This window comes from Vombatus ursinus, unplaced genomic scaffold (assembly GCF_900497805.2).
Source record: "Vombatus ursinus unplaced genomic scaffold, bare-nosed wombat genome assembly UNPS02014798.1, whole genome shotgun sequence".
Classification (NCBI taxonomy): Eukaryota; Metazoa; Chordata; class Mammalia; order Diprotodontia; family Vombatidae; genus Vombatus; species Vombatus ursinus.
In genome coordinates, this window is record NW_020954576.1 from 46,069,160 (window position 1) to 46,087,092 (window position 17,933).

The 17,933-nt window shown below is 37.0% G+C and overlaps 1 protein-coding gene across 1 annotated transcript in view; it reads right to left on the reverse strand.

Moving 5' to 3' along the window:
- LOC114050009 (C4b-binding protein alpha chain-like) overlaps positions 1-17,933 on the reverse strand; it is a 58,310-nt gene that overhangs the window by 10,344 nt on the left and 30,033 nt on the right. The window contains exons 6-8 of the mRNA XM_027871521.1: positions 13,175-13,357; positions 5,726-5,788; positions 2,034-2,051 (exon numbers count right to left, since the gene is read on the reverse strand). Coding sequence (XP_027727322.1) covers positions 2,034-2,051; positions 5,726-5,788; positions 13,175-13,357 — 264 coding nt within the window. The remainder of the gene's footprint in view (positions 1-2,033; positions 2,052-5,725; positions 5,789-13,174; positions 13,358-17,933) is intronic.

Genomic DNA, 17,933 nt, shown 5'->3' on the forward strand with positions numbered 1-17,933 from the left:
TTTCAGATAGTCCAATAATTTTTAAATTCTCTCTCCTGGATCTATTTTCCAGGTAAGTTGTTTTTCCAATGAGATATTTCACATTCTCTTCTATTTTTTCATTCTTTTGGATTTGTTTTACAGTGTCTTGATTTCTCATAAAGTCACTAGTTTCCAATTGCTCCATTCTGATTTTTAAGGAAGTGTTTTCTTCAGTAAGCTTTTGGACTTCCTTTTCCATTTGGCCAATTCTGTTTTTTAGGGCATTCTCCTCCTCATTGGCTTTTTGGACATCTTCTGCCATTTGGGTTAGGCTATTTTTTAAGGTGTTATTTTCTTCAGTATTTTTTTGGGTCTCCTTTAGCAAGCTGTTGACTTGTTTTTCATGATTTTCTTGCATTACTTTCAGTTTTTCCTCTACTTCTCTTACTTGCTTCTCAAAATCCTTTTTGAGCTCTTCCATGGTCTGGGACCAATTCATATTTTTCTTGGAGGCTTTGGATGTAGGAGCTTTGACTGTGTTGTCTTCTTCTGGTTGTATGTTTTGATCTTCTTTGTTACCAAAGAAAGATTCTATGGTCTGACTCTTTTTGTGCTGCTTGCTCATGATCCCAGCCAATTACTTGAGTTATAAACTCTTTGTTAAGGTAGGGGTCTGCTTCCAGTGTGGAGAATGTACTGTCCCGAGCTTCGGGGGTTTTGTGCAGCTGTTTTCAGAGATACTGAAAATTTTCATTTCTTCTGAGGTACTATGATCAAGGGCGAGGTGTTCACTCCTTTCCTGGCCTGTTCTCTGGTCTATGAGTGACCATAAGCACTCTTTTCTGTCTTGGAACTGTGAAGAGGATTCTCTCTCCACTGGTACTACAAGCTCTACCATGCCAGCGCTCCTCCCACCATCCAGAACTGTGACCCAGATCCAAGCATGGGCAAAGCAAGAGAATCCTGCACCAGCAGAGAGATCCCTGCAATCCCCCTCTGATCAACCACTCGGTTCCCCCTCAGTCTGTGGGTCAGAAGCTCTGGAAGCAGCCACCACCCCGAGGCTGAGCTCAGGGAATGGGGGTGGGACCCACCTCGTTTATCTCTCTCACCACAGACACAGACCTTTCCTACTGACCTTCTAAGTTGTCTTTGGCATTCATGGGTTGAGAAGTCTGGAAACTGCCACAGCTGCCTGTGATTCTGTCCTCTGAGGCCTGCTCCAGGTTCGCTGAGGCCTGTGTACCCACACCGAACTGCACTCCTCTCCCAGCCCGGCACGATATACCTTTCCAATCAACCATCCAGGCTGTCTTGGGCTGGAAATTTGTTTTACTCTGTCTTTTTGTGGGTTCTGCTGCTTTAGAATTTGTTTAGAGTCATTTTTTAAATAGGTATTTAGAGGGGTTTGGGGGAGAGCTCAAGCAAGTCACTGCTTTTACTTTGCCATCTTGGCTCTGCCCTGATCAATGCTTTTTTTTTAAAAAAAAATTTTTTTTAAAGATTCGGTCTCTCTATCTCACCTAGGCGAAAAGTGTGGTGGCTGCTCACAGGTCCAATTTCACTGCTGATCAGTATAGAAGCTATGATCTGTTCTGTTTTTTGTTTGGTTTTGTTTTTAACTCTAGCACCTCCTCCTTAGGCAGCCTGGCTCCCTACTACATTCGCCTTTGCCCTAAGAGCTCCACATATTGGTGCTACACTTGATGTGGATCAGCTTAGCATCTGATCAGCTTAGCTCATGGCAGCTCAGAATTCACAAGCTCAAGGGATTCACCAACCTCTGACTCCCTGGTACAAGAGATTACAGGTGCATGTGATCATGACTGGCTTTTAATTTTTTGCAAATGCTTTGTTTTGGTAGAGTTATGGATATTTGTCAATCCCTTCAAAGAAACTTTCTGGCTAAAAGAAGTTAATATTAGAAACTGTAATATTAGAGATTGTAAATATTATAAATAAAAAAACCCTTTTCTTATAGTGACAGCAAATACAGGGGAAAACAAATCTTTAATGAATTACCATGAATAGTTCTAATCAAATGCGTTTGTGTACTTGACAGAAATACTTACCACTGGTAGAAGAAGACTCTGAGAAGGGAAAAAAAAGGTAAAATGTAAGGTTGCAAATAAATTATTATTATTATTTTTTTTTTGCTTTTTGGTTAGGCAATTGGGGTTAAGTGACTTGCCCAGGGTCACACTGTTAGTTAAGCATCAAGGCCAGATTTGAACTCAGGTCCTCCTAAGTCCAAGACTGGAGTTCTATGCACTGCACCACCTAGCTGCCCCAAGTCAGTTATTTTTAAAATTGTATTTATGTAGCAGCAGTGTAGAGCCATCACAACAGAGAATCAGGGGACTGGTCACTCCAATGGGTAACTCCTAATGTGTTCTCTATCAGTGTGGGCTGCATCATACATGGTTTCTGTACTTGCTCCCATTCCTGGTGTGTATTTTTTTTTGGAGTGCTTGCTGAGTTTACAGGGGGCATATTGTACTTTGAACAAGAATTGGCTTTGTCAATTAATTACAATGATGTGATTTGTGCATTTAAATCACTCACATCTGGTGAGAGTGTCTTATTCTCAAGAGCAGGAAAATGAAGAAACCTTAAGCTATTCGGGTCAATTTGGCTTGCTTAGCTCATTATCTGGTAAGAGAAAAAGACCATGAAAAGGGACTGCATGTTTTCATAAGCCTGATTATCACTCCAGTAAAAATTTAGTATTTTATGTCTCATTTAAAAAAAATTATTTTAAGTATAGTTATTAATTTAAAAAATTAAATTTTGTTTTCTATATTTTGATGAATAAAATATTTATGATTGAATATTTAATAAATGTTTACATAAAAAAATGCCTGGGTACACACTCTAACAATATGTACTATGAATGACTGGAAAGGATTTTGGAGGCTGACAACCACATATGCGACCCTGGGCGAATCACTTATCTCAGTTTGCTTTAGTTTCCCCATCTGTAAAATGAGCTGGAGAAGGAAATGGCAAACCACTCCAAAAAAACCCCAAATGGGGTCATGAAGAGTCAGATATGACTGAGAAATGACTAAACAACAACAGCAACACTCCAAGAGAGTTATTTAGGGTAAATTAGAAAGAGACATTTTAACCAAGTATGGGACTAACTAGAATAACTCTAAATTATAAAAATAAAAACTAGTGGAGAAGAAATTATAATTAAATTATAATTATATTATATTATAATCACATTATAATATTATATTATAATAAGAATTAAAAATTTAAAAATTCCTCTCTCTGTATGTATTTAAATCTGGAATTTGGTAATGATATTCAAGGCTAGTTGTTTTAAATAGGTATTCTATTTAAAGGTCAATTATCTCCATCGCAGGTAAAGTATGGCAATTGCATAAGTTTTATCGTTTGACCACGTGACTCTGAGACACAGCTGTTACCTGGTGACAATACTTACTAATTGTAATTTCATGCCTTTTATTGATGAAGCATAATGTGATGATAATAATAAAATTCTTAAAAGTTAAATCTGGAAATCTAATATATAAAGCCATAACAATAATGTTATAAGAAAGGCTGCACAAATACAATCTAAGGAATGATTGGTATATATGAGTACAACAGAACTGTCATGAAGGTCAGAGTGGAACACAAAACAATTCAGTTCAGTATCTACTTGAAGACCTTCAATGACAGAAGAAACCTTTATCTTCCCAAGTACCCATGCACACTGCCATATATAAAAAAGTGGTTGAATGAGTGAACCTTCTGGAGGCTAGAATATCTGGTAAATTCTTGATTTGGCTTGCTGATAATTTCATTGTTCAGAAGCTAATGGAGGTGATGGGGGCGAACTGCTGAAATTCTGTACTTCATTTTGACCAAAAAGGAGGAATTGGCAATTTGCTGGTATAGTACTAAAAATGGGAATCTTGGGGGAAAGAGTGTTTAACAGATAAAGAAGGGAAATACCATGCATAGTTTGGTGTATATTTTACATTTTATGAGACAGCTTTTAAAAATTCAGGCACAAGATATGTGGGATTCTATGGCTTAAGACTCTGAAAGAGAAGTCAACTTAATGAAGATAGGAGATAGAAAAGTTATGATTGCATTGTGCCATCCTGCATTATAAAATCAATCTTCTGTCTCTTTGTGTTGGTTTATTATACTCCTCTAGTCCCTGAGGCAAATGTCCACCAAATTGCTGCTCTTATCCTTCTTCTCATGGTGATCTCACTCATTTCCATAGCTTCAATTCAGTGTATTTATGGAGATGGTTCCCGAATCTATATATTTGGCCCTAAAATTTCCTGAGCTTCAGTCCTTCATTTCCCACTGCTCATTGGATAACACCATTCAGATATACTGCCCTCACCTCAAATTCAACACATCTTTTGATGCTTTTGCTAGGAGCTGTTTTGGTCAAGTTCTATGGAGAATTAATGTGGCAATCTTCAGTGGTCACTAGAGGGCAGCATGTTTTCATCAAGAACAAGTCATGCCATACTAACTTCTTTTCCTCATGCAAGTCATTTAATAAATATTTGTTTAATTGAATTTCGACAGGATTATTAGACTGATACCTAGATTTCAACAACTACCTGGATATCATAAAGGTGGACCTGAAGGTAGAACTGTTAGGTAGATTCTTAATTGATTGGATAATAACCCAAATAATGGCAATTAATTGATGCATGTAAACCTGAAAGTGGGGTTCTAGTGAACTCTAGTGGTTCTACAAGGCCCTTGTTTTACTCAAAATTCTTATCATTTACTTAGCTTAACTACAGATGATATTCTTATCAAATCACGATGGCACAAAACCAGGAGGAATGTCTAGTATGCTGGAAAACAATCTTAATAAGATAGACGGATGATCCAAATCAATAGGGATATATGAAAAGTTCTGCATTCAGATTAATTAAAAAAAAATTCACCAAACACAAGGGCAATATGGCTAGACAGCAATTCATGTGAAAATAGATTTGAGGTTTTAGTGGCTACAAGCTCAATATAATTTGAAAGTATACTATAAGTTAAAAATTTGGTTACAATCTAAGGCTATATTAATAGAAATATGGTATTTGTACTCTGATGTTTCACTGGAAGATGGAAATGACCTCAACTCCTTGATAGCAGAGATTGTCTTTTGTCTCTTTTTGTATCTCCAGCACTTTACACAGTGCCTGGCACATAGTAGGTATTTAATAAATGTTTATTGATTGATTGAAAGCTATAGCAGCAGACTAGAAATTCTGGAAGTTTCAATTAAGTTGGAAGCCATTAGAATAAAAGCCTGGTAGAACACATATCTGAGGACCAGTCTAACTATATTTGGAAAGATGAATCACCAGAAAAAGGTTGTTAGCCACAGAGTAATAATTTTTTTTTTTGGCCACAGTAACTCAAAACATTTACAGAGGTAGGATGCAGTAGTGATTTGTGTTAATAGAAGGAGGCCTCACATCAGTGAAGTTCATATTTCTTTTGAATTACTAAAGAGATATCCAGAACAAAGGACGTTATAAGCCTATTTCATACTGCCCTGGTTAGATCATATTTGTAGTACTATTCAGTTCTGGGTGTCATGTATTAAGAGAGATATTGACAGAATGGAGATCATCTAAAAGTTGGCAACCACAATGGGAAGCTATCTTGTTTTAAAATACAAATTCAAAGAAGAGCTCCCTGTACACAAATATCTGGAACAGAAAAAAGAAAGGTAAATTAAAGCATGACATTTCGTAACTGGTAAAATACTTACTAATAGTAATAGTGATAGTGGTGGTGATGTTGGTGATGGTCCTGACAGTGGGAATCTTAATATCTAAGAGGAAAAAAAATAAACTTGGTTAAAATGTGATGTTTTGCCCTTTCTCTGTACATTGTCTACTGTGATGATCTTGTCTCTTCCCATGGATTCAATGATCACTTCTATGCAGATGGTCACAAAATCTATGTATTCAACCATAAATTTTTGGGGTCAGGAACTTTTAAAGATACTCTTGAGAGTGCCGATGAATTTCTTGAGAAGCTAACAAATTAGGATGTGCTTCATTAATCCTAACAGATTAGTATTTAGGGGCCTCTCTTAGAAAGGCAACAGATGTAGTAGACTCAGGAAGACTTAGGTTTAAATCCTACATCAGACACTTACTAGCTCTGTGACCCTGGGCAAGTCATTTCACCAATCTGGACCTCAATTTCCTTATTTGTAAAGCAGGGGGAAGGGAGCTGAACTTAATAACTTCTAAGATCCTTTCCATCTCTAAATCCATGATCCTGTGATCTCCATAGGATTAAGCAGGAAAAAGGAATTGTTTTATAGCAGTAGGGATATACTAGACATAAGGAAGATATAGTAAAGGTTGCTAAATACCACATTCAAGCACCACACTCATTTCAGAATATCATAGAGATGGAAGATAGAAGATGTATGGATTGAATGCATTGGATGAGATAGATGCCAAGGTGCTTTTCACCCTTCAGATTCTGATGCTATAAAGATAATGAGTATAATCATTTCATAAAAGGAAAAGCATTAGAGGACAGAAGATGAGCCTGTAGTGAGCTTGGTATGAGACCCACAAAGCCAGATAAATCATCCTGAGAGGTAGTACCTACACTGTTGAGCTCATGGATTTATTGAAGTGTTAAAGTATATGAGCATATATTGGGGGGTGGTAGAGTTAGCTCCCCTATTAATAGCTCTCCATCACTAGACCATTGCCAGGAATTAGTTGATCAGATAAACGTAGTCACCTTGAAAAGTGCAATGACGAGAAGGGACAAAAAGGCAAAAACATTTCAAATGGTGAGGTAGAAAAATTGAGGGAATAAGATGAGTTACCAAGGTGGGAAGGAGCTCTGAGTAGCATTAAGGATGTGTAAGCCCAGTGTCAGGAGAGGTGTATACTAGTCTGATGGGGCATGGTTGACCCTCAGTGAACATGGTAATATCCAACAGGCTTTTTCTCTACGCTGTACCTATCAAGGCAGGCTAGGTGCGGCTGCTGCCGTGACTGGAGGGTGTGATGGCGCACATGGTGTCGCATCCTGTTCTCTATCCGCCAAGAAGAGAACTTGAGTGGGAAGCAATCAAAAATAAGCACCAATATCAGGTCAAAGTCGTTGAGAGATCAATCAGCAGGAGTACGGAAAGGCACACAAGAAACCATAGACGAAAGAGCCAAGAACAGAAAGACAAAGGCAGGAAACCTGTATGCATAGGTGTTCAGTGAACGGGAAGTAAACATCTGAGGACATGGAACGTACCTAGAAGACTCTGTGATTGCTCCCAGCAGAACTCACCTCTATCTCCTACTTTCTGGTACGCTCTAGCCCCTCCCTCAGACTTTAAAAAGTAGATAATACTAACACTTCAAGAATCCATGATTTTGTCTGTGTGGGTACTCCCTTCACCGAAACACTATGCAAAGTCTTATGACTTAGGAGATGATCTTTGAGAATTGCTGCCGATGAAAAATCAATCACTCTGTGCCCAACCCAGTTATAAGTCTACATGAACTGAGGTGGCAGCTGATGTTACAGTCTACCTTCAAGCCCATTCTCAAAGACTTTTTAGATTCCTAATATCTTCCTGATCTTAAACTCCAATTGCTATAGTTTTAAAGAAACCAGGTCACATACCTGCTGAATGACATCTTCAGGTAACAAGGACAGAGTTTCTTGCTCCAAGCCCAGCTCTCTATCCATTATACCACAATGCCTAGGTTATCATTATCATGCAGCTCACTTGTGCCCACCAGCTGTGTCTCCATTTTCCTCGAGGTCACCCATAATATTAATTTCTCAGAGATTCCAATGTTCTAAGATTTGCATCCTTAAACAGTATTGCCAGGAGAACATTTGTACTTGGGTCTTTGTGCTAGGGAGAAGCTTGGGATCATTATCATAATTAATCATAATATCACATAATTTCCTAAACACATTCCAGCTTAATCTCTTTATCCTATCAAATTTGGGGTCCAATTCACTATCCAGCTGCAGCATCTATCCAGAAGATGTGTACTTAAATCCTAATCCATCCAACTTTATAGCATAATCTAGGAAACAGGCATTTTCTATCCATGTAGTTTTTTTTTTTTTTTTTTTTTGCTGAGGGACTGTTAGGCTGATCTCTTTTGAATAATCATGGATCTCATTGAGGAAACTATAATGTTCTGAAACTTGATACAAGTAACCTAGTTTTATCTACAAATAGGACCAGCTAGAGGAACTCACCATGTACTGGGAATCCTCGCATTTAGAAACTACACAAGAAATCCTTCAGAGTTTTAGCCTATAGGATGTTAGAATGTCTATAAGTTTGAGGGAAGTTCCAATCTGTAGTTTAAAGAAACGAGATCTATACTGTATACTATTAATAGGAATCATGGCATTTATAGTTGAAGTATCTTAGACAGAATCTAATCCAACCTTTCTAAGACATCCAAATATTGAAAACAAGAATAAATGAATCTTGTTTTCAAGTAATTTTCTTTTTTAGATAGAGATAAAGGGGGAGAAAGAGAAAATGAGAAAGAATTGAAACACAGTAAATGGAAAGAGAAACCTAAAGACAAACTAACTTTATATATTTTAGATTTTATATGTTTTATATATATATATATATATATGGAGAGAGACAAACTATTTTAGATTTTACATATTTACATATTATTTATGTATATATGGCTAACTTTGTCTATTTTAGATTTCATATATTTACATATATATGTGTATGTACATATACACATATATGTATTCGATAAGCTAATTTTATATATTTTAGATTTTAAGGTTGGTCCTAGCTCTGAGTTAAAAAAAAGAAGGAATGAGGATAGTAAGAGGCACACGTCTGCAACAACTCTTCCTTCCCAGCTCTTGCATCCTCGTGTTCTTCTGATTGGAGAATTAAATGCTTGAGGTAAGGAGGTTTGAGCCAAGACAGAGGGAAGAAAAACCGACACCTGCTGAAATGCAGGATAAGAAGACCTATAAAGACTCTCCCCTTTTCTCTCCAGGTGTGGCATGCAAATAGGATTCAATCAAATTATTTCATTACAGAGATTACTAGTGTAAGGGATTTGTCTAAGTTCATTCACTGACCTCATCACAAAAAAGGGCCAATTAATGAGATATTAAATTGACTACGTAATTCAGCCACACCAAGTGATTTCTTAATGAGGTACAAATTAATCTCTTGAGTGAATCAGGGGTCATAATGTGATATGACAAAGAATGACAGACAAGACCACAAACACATCGGCCAAGATGTCAAAGTAATAATAATAGCTAGCATTTAGAGCAATTGAAGGGCAGCCAGACAGTGCAGTAGATAGAGTACCATGCCTGGAGTCAGGAAGTTTCATCTTCCTGAATTAAAATCTGGCCTCAGACATTTACTAGTTGTATGAACCTGGTCAAGTCACTTAACCCTGTTTACCTCAGTTTCCTCATCTGTAAAATGAGCTAGAGAGGAAGAGAAAAAACAGAAAAATCTCCCTAATGAATACTGATGCAAAATTTTAAAATAAAATACCAGCAAAGAGATGATAGCAATGGCAAAAAGATCATACACTATGACCAGGTGGAATTTATACCAGGAATGCAGGGTATGGAAGCCACATGTAGCCTACATCCTTGGGTGTGGCCTTTTGACTAAGTTCACGGTTTACAGAACAAATCCTTTTATTAAGGGGATTTGTTCTTTAAAGTTTGGATTCAGTCAAAGGGCCGCACTTGATTCTAGAACATCAAGGGAAATGAAAAAAAAAAGTACGTTTTGAGTAACGACTAAAATGTTTAAGATCTTAACATCGTGCTTTGGATTCTGAAGGTGCTTCTGCTTACTGAATTGAAATGTTCACAAATTTGCTAAAATTGTTACTAATAAAGCAGAAAAAATACTATATTTGGAGTCAGAAGGCCTGGATTTGATAATTACCAACTTTATTATTTATAAGCTCTATGGCCTTGATAAAGTACCATAGCTACTCCGAATCTCACTAAATCTCATCTCTAAAATGGGTAAAAGAGGTAAAGAGCTGGACTAGAACACCAGATAATCTCTAAGGTCCCTAAAGATCATGATCAGAGCATCTAGGAATTATTGGATGCTGTACTGAAGCTCTCTTCCTCTCCAAATTTACACCAAGTTGTAAAGAACAACTCCCTCACCTTTGCACTGATATGCAAAATAGTAGGGACATATTTGTCCCCAGGCAAAAATGAGAACATAATCCTGTGGGACACTGTGGTCAGAGACTGGAATGCCAATGTAAATATGTTAAGGCAGCTACTTGCCCATGATCACCACCAACGCTACAACAAAAACAAAACACTTAAGAACTGGCATTTAGAACTTCTCAGAGGAAGAGGGCTGTGGGTGTGAAATATTCCTTATCTGTCAAATTCCATGCATGTGTTGGTTAGTTTTGCTGAAGGGCTTTTCTCCCCCTTCCCCTTTCTCTTCTTTTGTTTGCAGCAAGGGATGGCTATCTGGGTAGGGGAGGGAGGAGGGAGATATTTAGAAATGGATTCATCTCAGCAGCAGCATCTCTAGATACAAAAATCCAAAATATATCAGTGAAAATTAAAGACCAACAAAAACCTATCAACCACCACCACCAAAACAATGTTCATTTGTCAATGATTGCTGGGACTTAAGCTAAGAAACCTAATTGTAGGGGTGAATCCAAGAGGAGGAGTGGAAGAAGTCTTCTCCCTCCTATAATTTTATTTATTTTTTTATTTTGGCTAGGCAATGGGGTTAAGTGACTTGCCCAGGGTCACACAGCTGTGTTATGTGTCTGAGGTCAAATTTGAACTCAGGTCCTCCTGACTCCAGGGCCAGTGCTCTATCCACTGCATCACCTAGCTGCCCCAAGTGCCCCCTATAATTTTAAAAGGCATTCTGTTAGATCAGAGGGAAGAACTTATTAGAGAATCTAATTAATTTGGAAGTACTGAAAGGAAGCTTGTCTGAGCTCCATGAACCCTCAAGTGTTGCTGAACATAATCTCTTTTCCCTCTATTTGTTTATAGCTCTTTGATAGCCTTTGAATTGCATTACATTTATGTAAGTAAATACATAGACTAAAAGCTATTAAATATGTTTACTTTTATTATATTTTCTTGTGTACATATATGAACTCTCCTGTGATATTGTAAACCCTGGGAGGGAAGTAATAATAACAAACCCTCAAGCATGGGGTTTAAGAGGAAGACAGTAGGCTGCTGAAGCTTACCAGCTATGTAACCACAGGCAAGTACCTGAGCTTTTCTGAGCATTGGTTTCCCCACATGTAAAATAGGGTGGGGGCTTATCATTTCATTGAAATGTGGAACTCAAGTGAGGAAGTGTCTTCTACTGATGCAACTCGCACCTTCTCTCTGAGCCACTGCATGTTGGGGGGCAGAACTTTAACCAACAGCTTCTGACTTTGAGGCCTGTTCTGTATCCAACACTGAGAGGTAACATACTACCTTTCATGTGTAAAATAAGAATAACATTACTTATTTAATAAATGAGAATTATTTAATTACTCAGAATAATATTACTCTAAATATTATATTACCAAACTCAAAGAATTGTTGTGAGGATGACATTTTAAAAATTGTGACACACAGTCAATTTTATATATATATAGACGTATAGCAGTACAGAAATACATTATGAAGAATAGTTTATTATATCACATTAAATAAATGTGAGCTATTATTATGTTATGAAGAAATATTTGTGGAATAGAATTGTATTATGGACAATAAAAAGAACAAACATATAAGTATGTATGTTAGAAAAGATGTAAAAATATATCTTTCTAGTTTTCGTCACACCTTGTTTAATTGAAATCATTGAAGGAGAAAAGGTTTTACTTTAATTTTGTTTCTTCCAACAAGAGTGCTGAATAGTTTTTGGAATGATGGCTTTGTAGCTGAAACTTGATCAAGTCTATTTCAAGAAATTTATGAAGCCCACTCTAGGATGGTAGGGTGTTTCTAATGGCCCCACTTCATAATATAAATGTTGTCTGGAAAGGGACCAGGGAAGAAGAGGTGGTATAGTGGGAGAACTGAAAAGAAGGTATATGATGCCAGCAAGACTCTCCCAAATCACCAACTTTGCTTTTTTTCTCCCCTTCAAAAGACTTCTGGTCATTAATCTGGGGATTCAGCAATGATGAAGAAAACAGCAGTGCTATGCACAGCACTAGTCCTATTGGTCACAAAGAGGGAACTGACTGATGTTTTAGGGTGTGGATGCTGCTGGAATGGTTGCCCAAGCCTCCACCTATTATGATGGATAGACTGAGTAACTGAGAGCAAAAATACAAACTACTTATTGGCACTGGGAGGTGGTACTGCCTGGTATTGAGGCAGATTCCTGGGACCCAGGACCAGCAGCTTTTGAAAGCTGTGTCACCTGGTGAGACCCTCTCATATTTTCTTGAACTAGCTGATAGATCCTGTGATCCCTAAAAAGTGTCCTAGGCTTGTGGCTCCTACCTCTATTCCTTTTGCTTCTTAGGGAAAGCAGAAAAGGGGTTTGTGATTTGGGAAGTAGAGAATTTTCCTCTTATATTCTGTATGATGAAATGTGTATAGCCACAGGGTACATTGCCTCTGAAGTTATATAAAAGATAAAATTCAACTAGATTGAAGAAATCTTCCCAGATATGGAGTAGAGATGGAGCCGTGGAGAAAGTTATGTGGAAATTTCCATCATTTTAACATTTCAGAGTAAGGTCCATTTCTTTATCTCTAGACTAATTTTTTAACCTCGCCAGTGTTCTACTTGCAAACTCTGGACACTCAAGTGAAGAAAGTAACAAGCATTTAGTAAGTACCTACTATGTACCAGGAACTGTGCAAATCACATTTCAAATATTATCACATTTGATCCTCACAACAACCCTGGGAGGTAGATGCTATTATTATCACTCTTTTACTGATGAGGAAACTGAGGCAGACAGAGGTTAAATGACTTGACCACGGTCACACAGCTAGTAAGTGTCTGAGGCTGGATTCGTACTCAAGTCTTCCTAAGAATCCCAAATTACAAAACCCAATGCAAAATAGCACAATTTCTAGTATACTTAATAGTAGAACAAATTCTTTTTTTATCTCCACCCAGTGAAGTCATAGAGATTTTGCAGATAACAGAAAAATGAAGTGCTGTTTTTCTTTCTGAAGTGCTGGTCTTTACCTGGTGTACAATGTGGAATACGAGGAACCCACAAGTTGTCAGAACCACAGAAAATCCTTTGCTCGCCTTCCATGTAAAATCCAGCATTGCATTCCAAAACCACAGTGTCTTGATACTTATAAGGTGGCCCTCTTCTAGACAGCATATGTCCATTTGGGAGAACTGGTTTTCCACAACGGACAACTGAAAATTAAATCAATCATTTTACATTGAAGTGGGGGAAGTGTTGAAAACAAAGACTAAAAAGAATCCTTTGAAAACAATTACTTTTTTCTTTATTAAAAGAATATTCATTATATTCATCTTTTCATTTTGTATCTTTTTTGTTTATATCATATTATAATGTGGGGTTGTGGCACTGGGACAAAAATGAACCACCAAAAATATTTTCAGACCTAATTTCATTTTTAAAGTTAATAAAAGTTTAGTGGTCTCATCATTAATAAATTAATAAAGTATTTGGAATTGCGCTAGGTATTATGGGATAGTAGTTAGAAGAATGTTTAAAAAAAAGATTTCCTACCAGTTATTTATAAACACTGTAAATCCAAAGCTATTCATAAGTATTTATAGCAAAGACAGAGCAGTGGTGGTTGTTGTCCAGTTGTTTCAGCCATGTCTAACTCTCTGTGACCCCATTTGGGGTTTTCTTGGCAAACATACCAGAGTGGTTTGCCATTTCCTTCTCCAGGTCATTTTACAAATGAGGAAACTGACGCCAACAGGGTTAAGTGACTTGCCCAGGGTCACATAGCTAGAAAGTGTCTTAGGCCAGTTTGAACTCAGGAAGATGAGTCTTCCTGATCCCAAGTCCAGCACTCTGTCCACTGTGCTACCTAAATGTCTGTATGTGGTTGAAATGCATATAAATTTCTATAACATGCACACAGACTCTGTCAATATAAAAAGGGGTCATAAGATGTGAGTAGTACATAGACACATCAGAGATTAGAAGAGGAAACACAGTCAATAGAATGTTATTATGTTAAAACTGTATTTTTATCTTTTTTAGTGAATTGTAGTTTATAATTTTTTTATCTTGTACAATAAATGAAATGGATAAAAATTATTTATTAAGAGTTTACTACTTAATACTAAGTATTAAGGGCTACAAAAGGTAGACAATTCCATCTACACATGCAGACACATGTATATACACATATATGTATACATATACAAATATGTATATAACATTTTAATTATTTTATATATACACACACATACATGTCTTCTATCTGTCTCTCTATCTCTCTATCTCTCTATCTATCTATCTATCTATCTATCTATGAGAATGGTGGGAAGGGAATTATGATGTAGGAAATCACAATGGTGATGAGGGTAACAACCAGACACTCAATTGCCACTCTCTTTTTAGAAGCAAGGGTAGCATTGATTTAATTACAGTTCTCAGAGCAAAAGGTGAAATATGTGGTGGTGGGGGGGTTATGATGGTGAATGGCCTGGTGAAGAGGAATGAAAGAGTGAATGAATAAATGAATTAATGAATGGAAAAAAATTATTAAGTGCTTGCTATGCACCAAGCATTGTAATAAGTACTGGGGCTACAAATGCAAAAGCAAAGACGGCCGTGGCCTACAAGAAGATCCAGCTGGAGGTGGCTAGGTGGTAGAGCAGTGGACCTGGAATCGGGTAAACTTGAGTTCCAATTTGGCCTCAGACACTTACTTGCTGTGTAATCTTGTAGGCAAATCACTTAATCTTTGTTTGCCTTAGTTTCTTCAGCTGTAAAGTGAGATGATAATAGCACTCACCTCCCACAGTTATGATGAGGATAAAATGATATAATATTTGCAAAGTGCTTTACAAACCTTAAAGAACTAGCCATTATTACATTCTAAACAACATACATAAAAGTTTGGTAGTCTAGAAGGGGCCATTTGGTCCAGAAAGTTACAGGGATTATGAGTAGAACCATAGGGGAGTAAGCAGATTAACAAATTTTATATGAGAAGAGTTGATTTGATCATGGTTAGAGGTTCCAGAAATGATGGGGAGGTGGGAAGGTAAGAAAGGGAAAAAGAAACAATAATGTTCTGAGAGAGACGGTCATCATTCTGGAGAGCAGTGCCCCAGGGCATAAGTTCTAGAGAACACAGCCTCTGGGTAGGCATACACTATGGGTAGTTATGGAGCTCAGCAAGTATTGAGCCCAGGGGTTTAGTTCCTCCCAAGCATGGCCTCTCTAGTTCTGTTTGGAGCAGGCAACAGGGCAGAAAATACAGGATAATATAAAAAATGTTAAATGCTGTGCTAAAATCTAAGAAGGCTTCATTATACAACATTCCCATTATACAACACTCTAGCAACCCAAGCTAAAAAGAAAATAAGATTGATCTAGTACTGATGGGGTGCTTGGGTGTTTGGGTGCTTGTGCTTGTGCTTGTACTCGAACCCCAATTTCTCCCTAGCCTCAGAAACACTGTCTCTGGCAGTTTCTCCCCAGCCCAAGCACACTGTGCCTAGCAAGTACTCATGGGTGGGCCCCAGCAAGACCCTTATCTCTCTCCCTGGTGCAGTGACAAACAGCACCTGAAAGAATTATTAGTTTGAACTGGCTTTGCACTGGGTCACAAAGATATTCTTACCCACTGGACTATCTATACTACTGCCTTATCTCATTATGTACATCCTAGACTCCTCATTATCTACATTCTAGCCCTAAGATATATGGATATGCTCTACATCTATCTTGTCAAACAAGACATTGACTGGTGGCAGACTGGACAACTCTCAGTTAACCCAACTGCTAGTTAACTTAAAACCACGCCTCTATGTGGCTCGTCCCTTGTAGGCTTTTCCCAGTGAACTCTGTGTAAAATGCCTGTGCAATACATGCAAAAAGTGCATGTTCCTTTAAGAACTGACCACTCCTTACACACTCCCTAATCCTGCCCTGAATCACCTACTTAGCATATTTGGTACATGTTTTATTGTATTTTATTCTATATAAACTTTAACTGTACCCCTTTAAGGTTACAGGTTCCTTAAGAATCCTTGCCTGCTGAAAAGTGTAACAATAAACTTTTTGCCAACTTGACTTAAAGAATGCTTGAGTCTGTGAATTCATTCCAGACGACCCCGTCCTGTACTCCAGTCTTTGAGGGGTCTCAACCTCTCAGACCACAACGGTATGACCTGTTTGTAATCATACCATGGTGCCTCTTAGTGATCATTGCCTTTCTGAATTTACACAAACCTTTTTAAAAAATACATCCTAAACAAGTCATTCCCCAATTGATAAATGGTCAAAGGATGTGAACAGGCAATTTTCAGATGAAGAAATCTGTAGTCATATAAAAATGCTCTAAATGACTATTGCTTAGAGAAATGCAAATTAAAACAACTCTGAGGTACCATCTCACACTTATTAGATTGGCTAAAATGACCAAGAAAGGAAAATGATAAATGTTGGAGTAGATGTGGGAAAACTGAGACACTAATGCATTGTTGGTGGAGTTGTGAACTGATCCAACCATTCTGGAGAGCAATTTGGAACTATGCCCAAAGGGCTATAAAACTGTGCATACCCTTTGTTCCAGCAATACCACTATTAGGTCTGTATCCCAAAGAGATCAAAGAAAAATGAAAAGGACCTATTTGTATAAAAAAAATTTATAGTAGCTCTTTTTGTGATGAAACTTGATTTATAGTGCTTTCCCCTCAGATTCTCTTGAGATGACACTAATTTGATTAATCTCCTTTGATTAGCAAGAACCAATACAACTAGAACTTAACCCATTGTTATGTTTGAAATGGGGCTGTCATGCAGAATTGAATTAGCAGTCACTTAATCCTTCCTTCCTACTCTTTTCTTTTCTCCTGCTGCTCAGACTCTATAGGTTTCCTTTAATCTTCCTGTTACAGTCTCTGCTGATGTTTCTCTGCATGTAGGATCTGATTCCTTACTTTATTTGTTTTCTTATTTTGGTTGATATGGTTAGGTTTATAATAAACATTTTTTAAAAGATGCATTTACACCAGAGCTGTGCTTATCTTTTGAATCCCAAATGTATACAATTAAACTAGGCCAAAAAAAGAAAAATATAGAAAATTTTAATTTCCACATTTTTGGTAGATATGAGTTTAAAATAGTTCATTTCATTTAATATATCATTGGTGAACAAAATGGTCTAGTTTTTAAAAAAATAAAATTGTATAGGTAGCTAGGTGGTATAGTGGATAGAATTGTAGACCTGGATTCAGGAAGACTTGAGTTCAAATCAAGCCTCAGGTGCTTACTTGCTGGGTGACCCTGGGCAAATAAATTAATATCTGCCTCAATTTCCTAAATTGTAAAAAATGAGAATAATAACAGCATTTACCTCTCAGGGTTGTTGTGAAGATAAAATTAGATAGTATTTGTAAAGCACTTTGCAAATCTTAAAGCACTATATAAATTGCTAGTAATTATTATAATCAAAAGATTTATATTTCAAATTAAATTTAGATTTATATTTCATATTAAATAAACCAACTAAAATGTGATTTTGAACATCATGACATCAAAATTAATAAACTGGGGTTGTTTTTACATAGAGATGTTTAGCTACATGGATCCTAACCAGACATCATTCTTCCTTAATTTCCAAAGTTTGAGGACAATGACAGAATTTTTTCTGAGGAAGCTAATTAGGAGAAAGATTTGCCTTTATGGCTTTGGGGGCTTAAAATATAGAGATGTGTGATATAAATACATACATATGTATATTTATAATATAAACATAATTTTGTAAAGAGA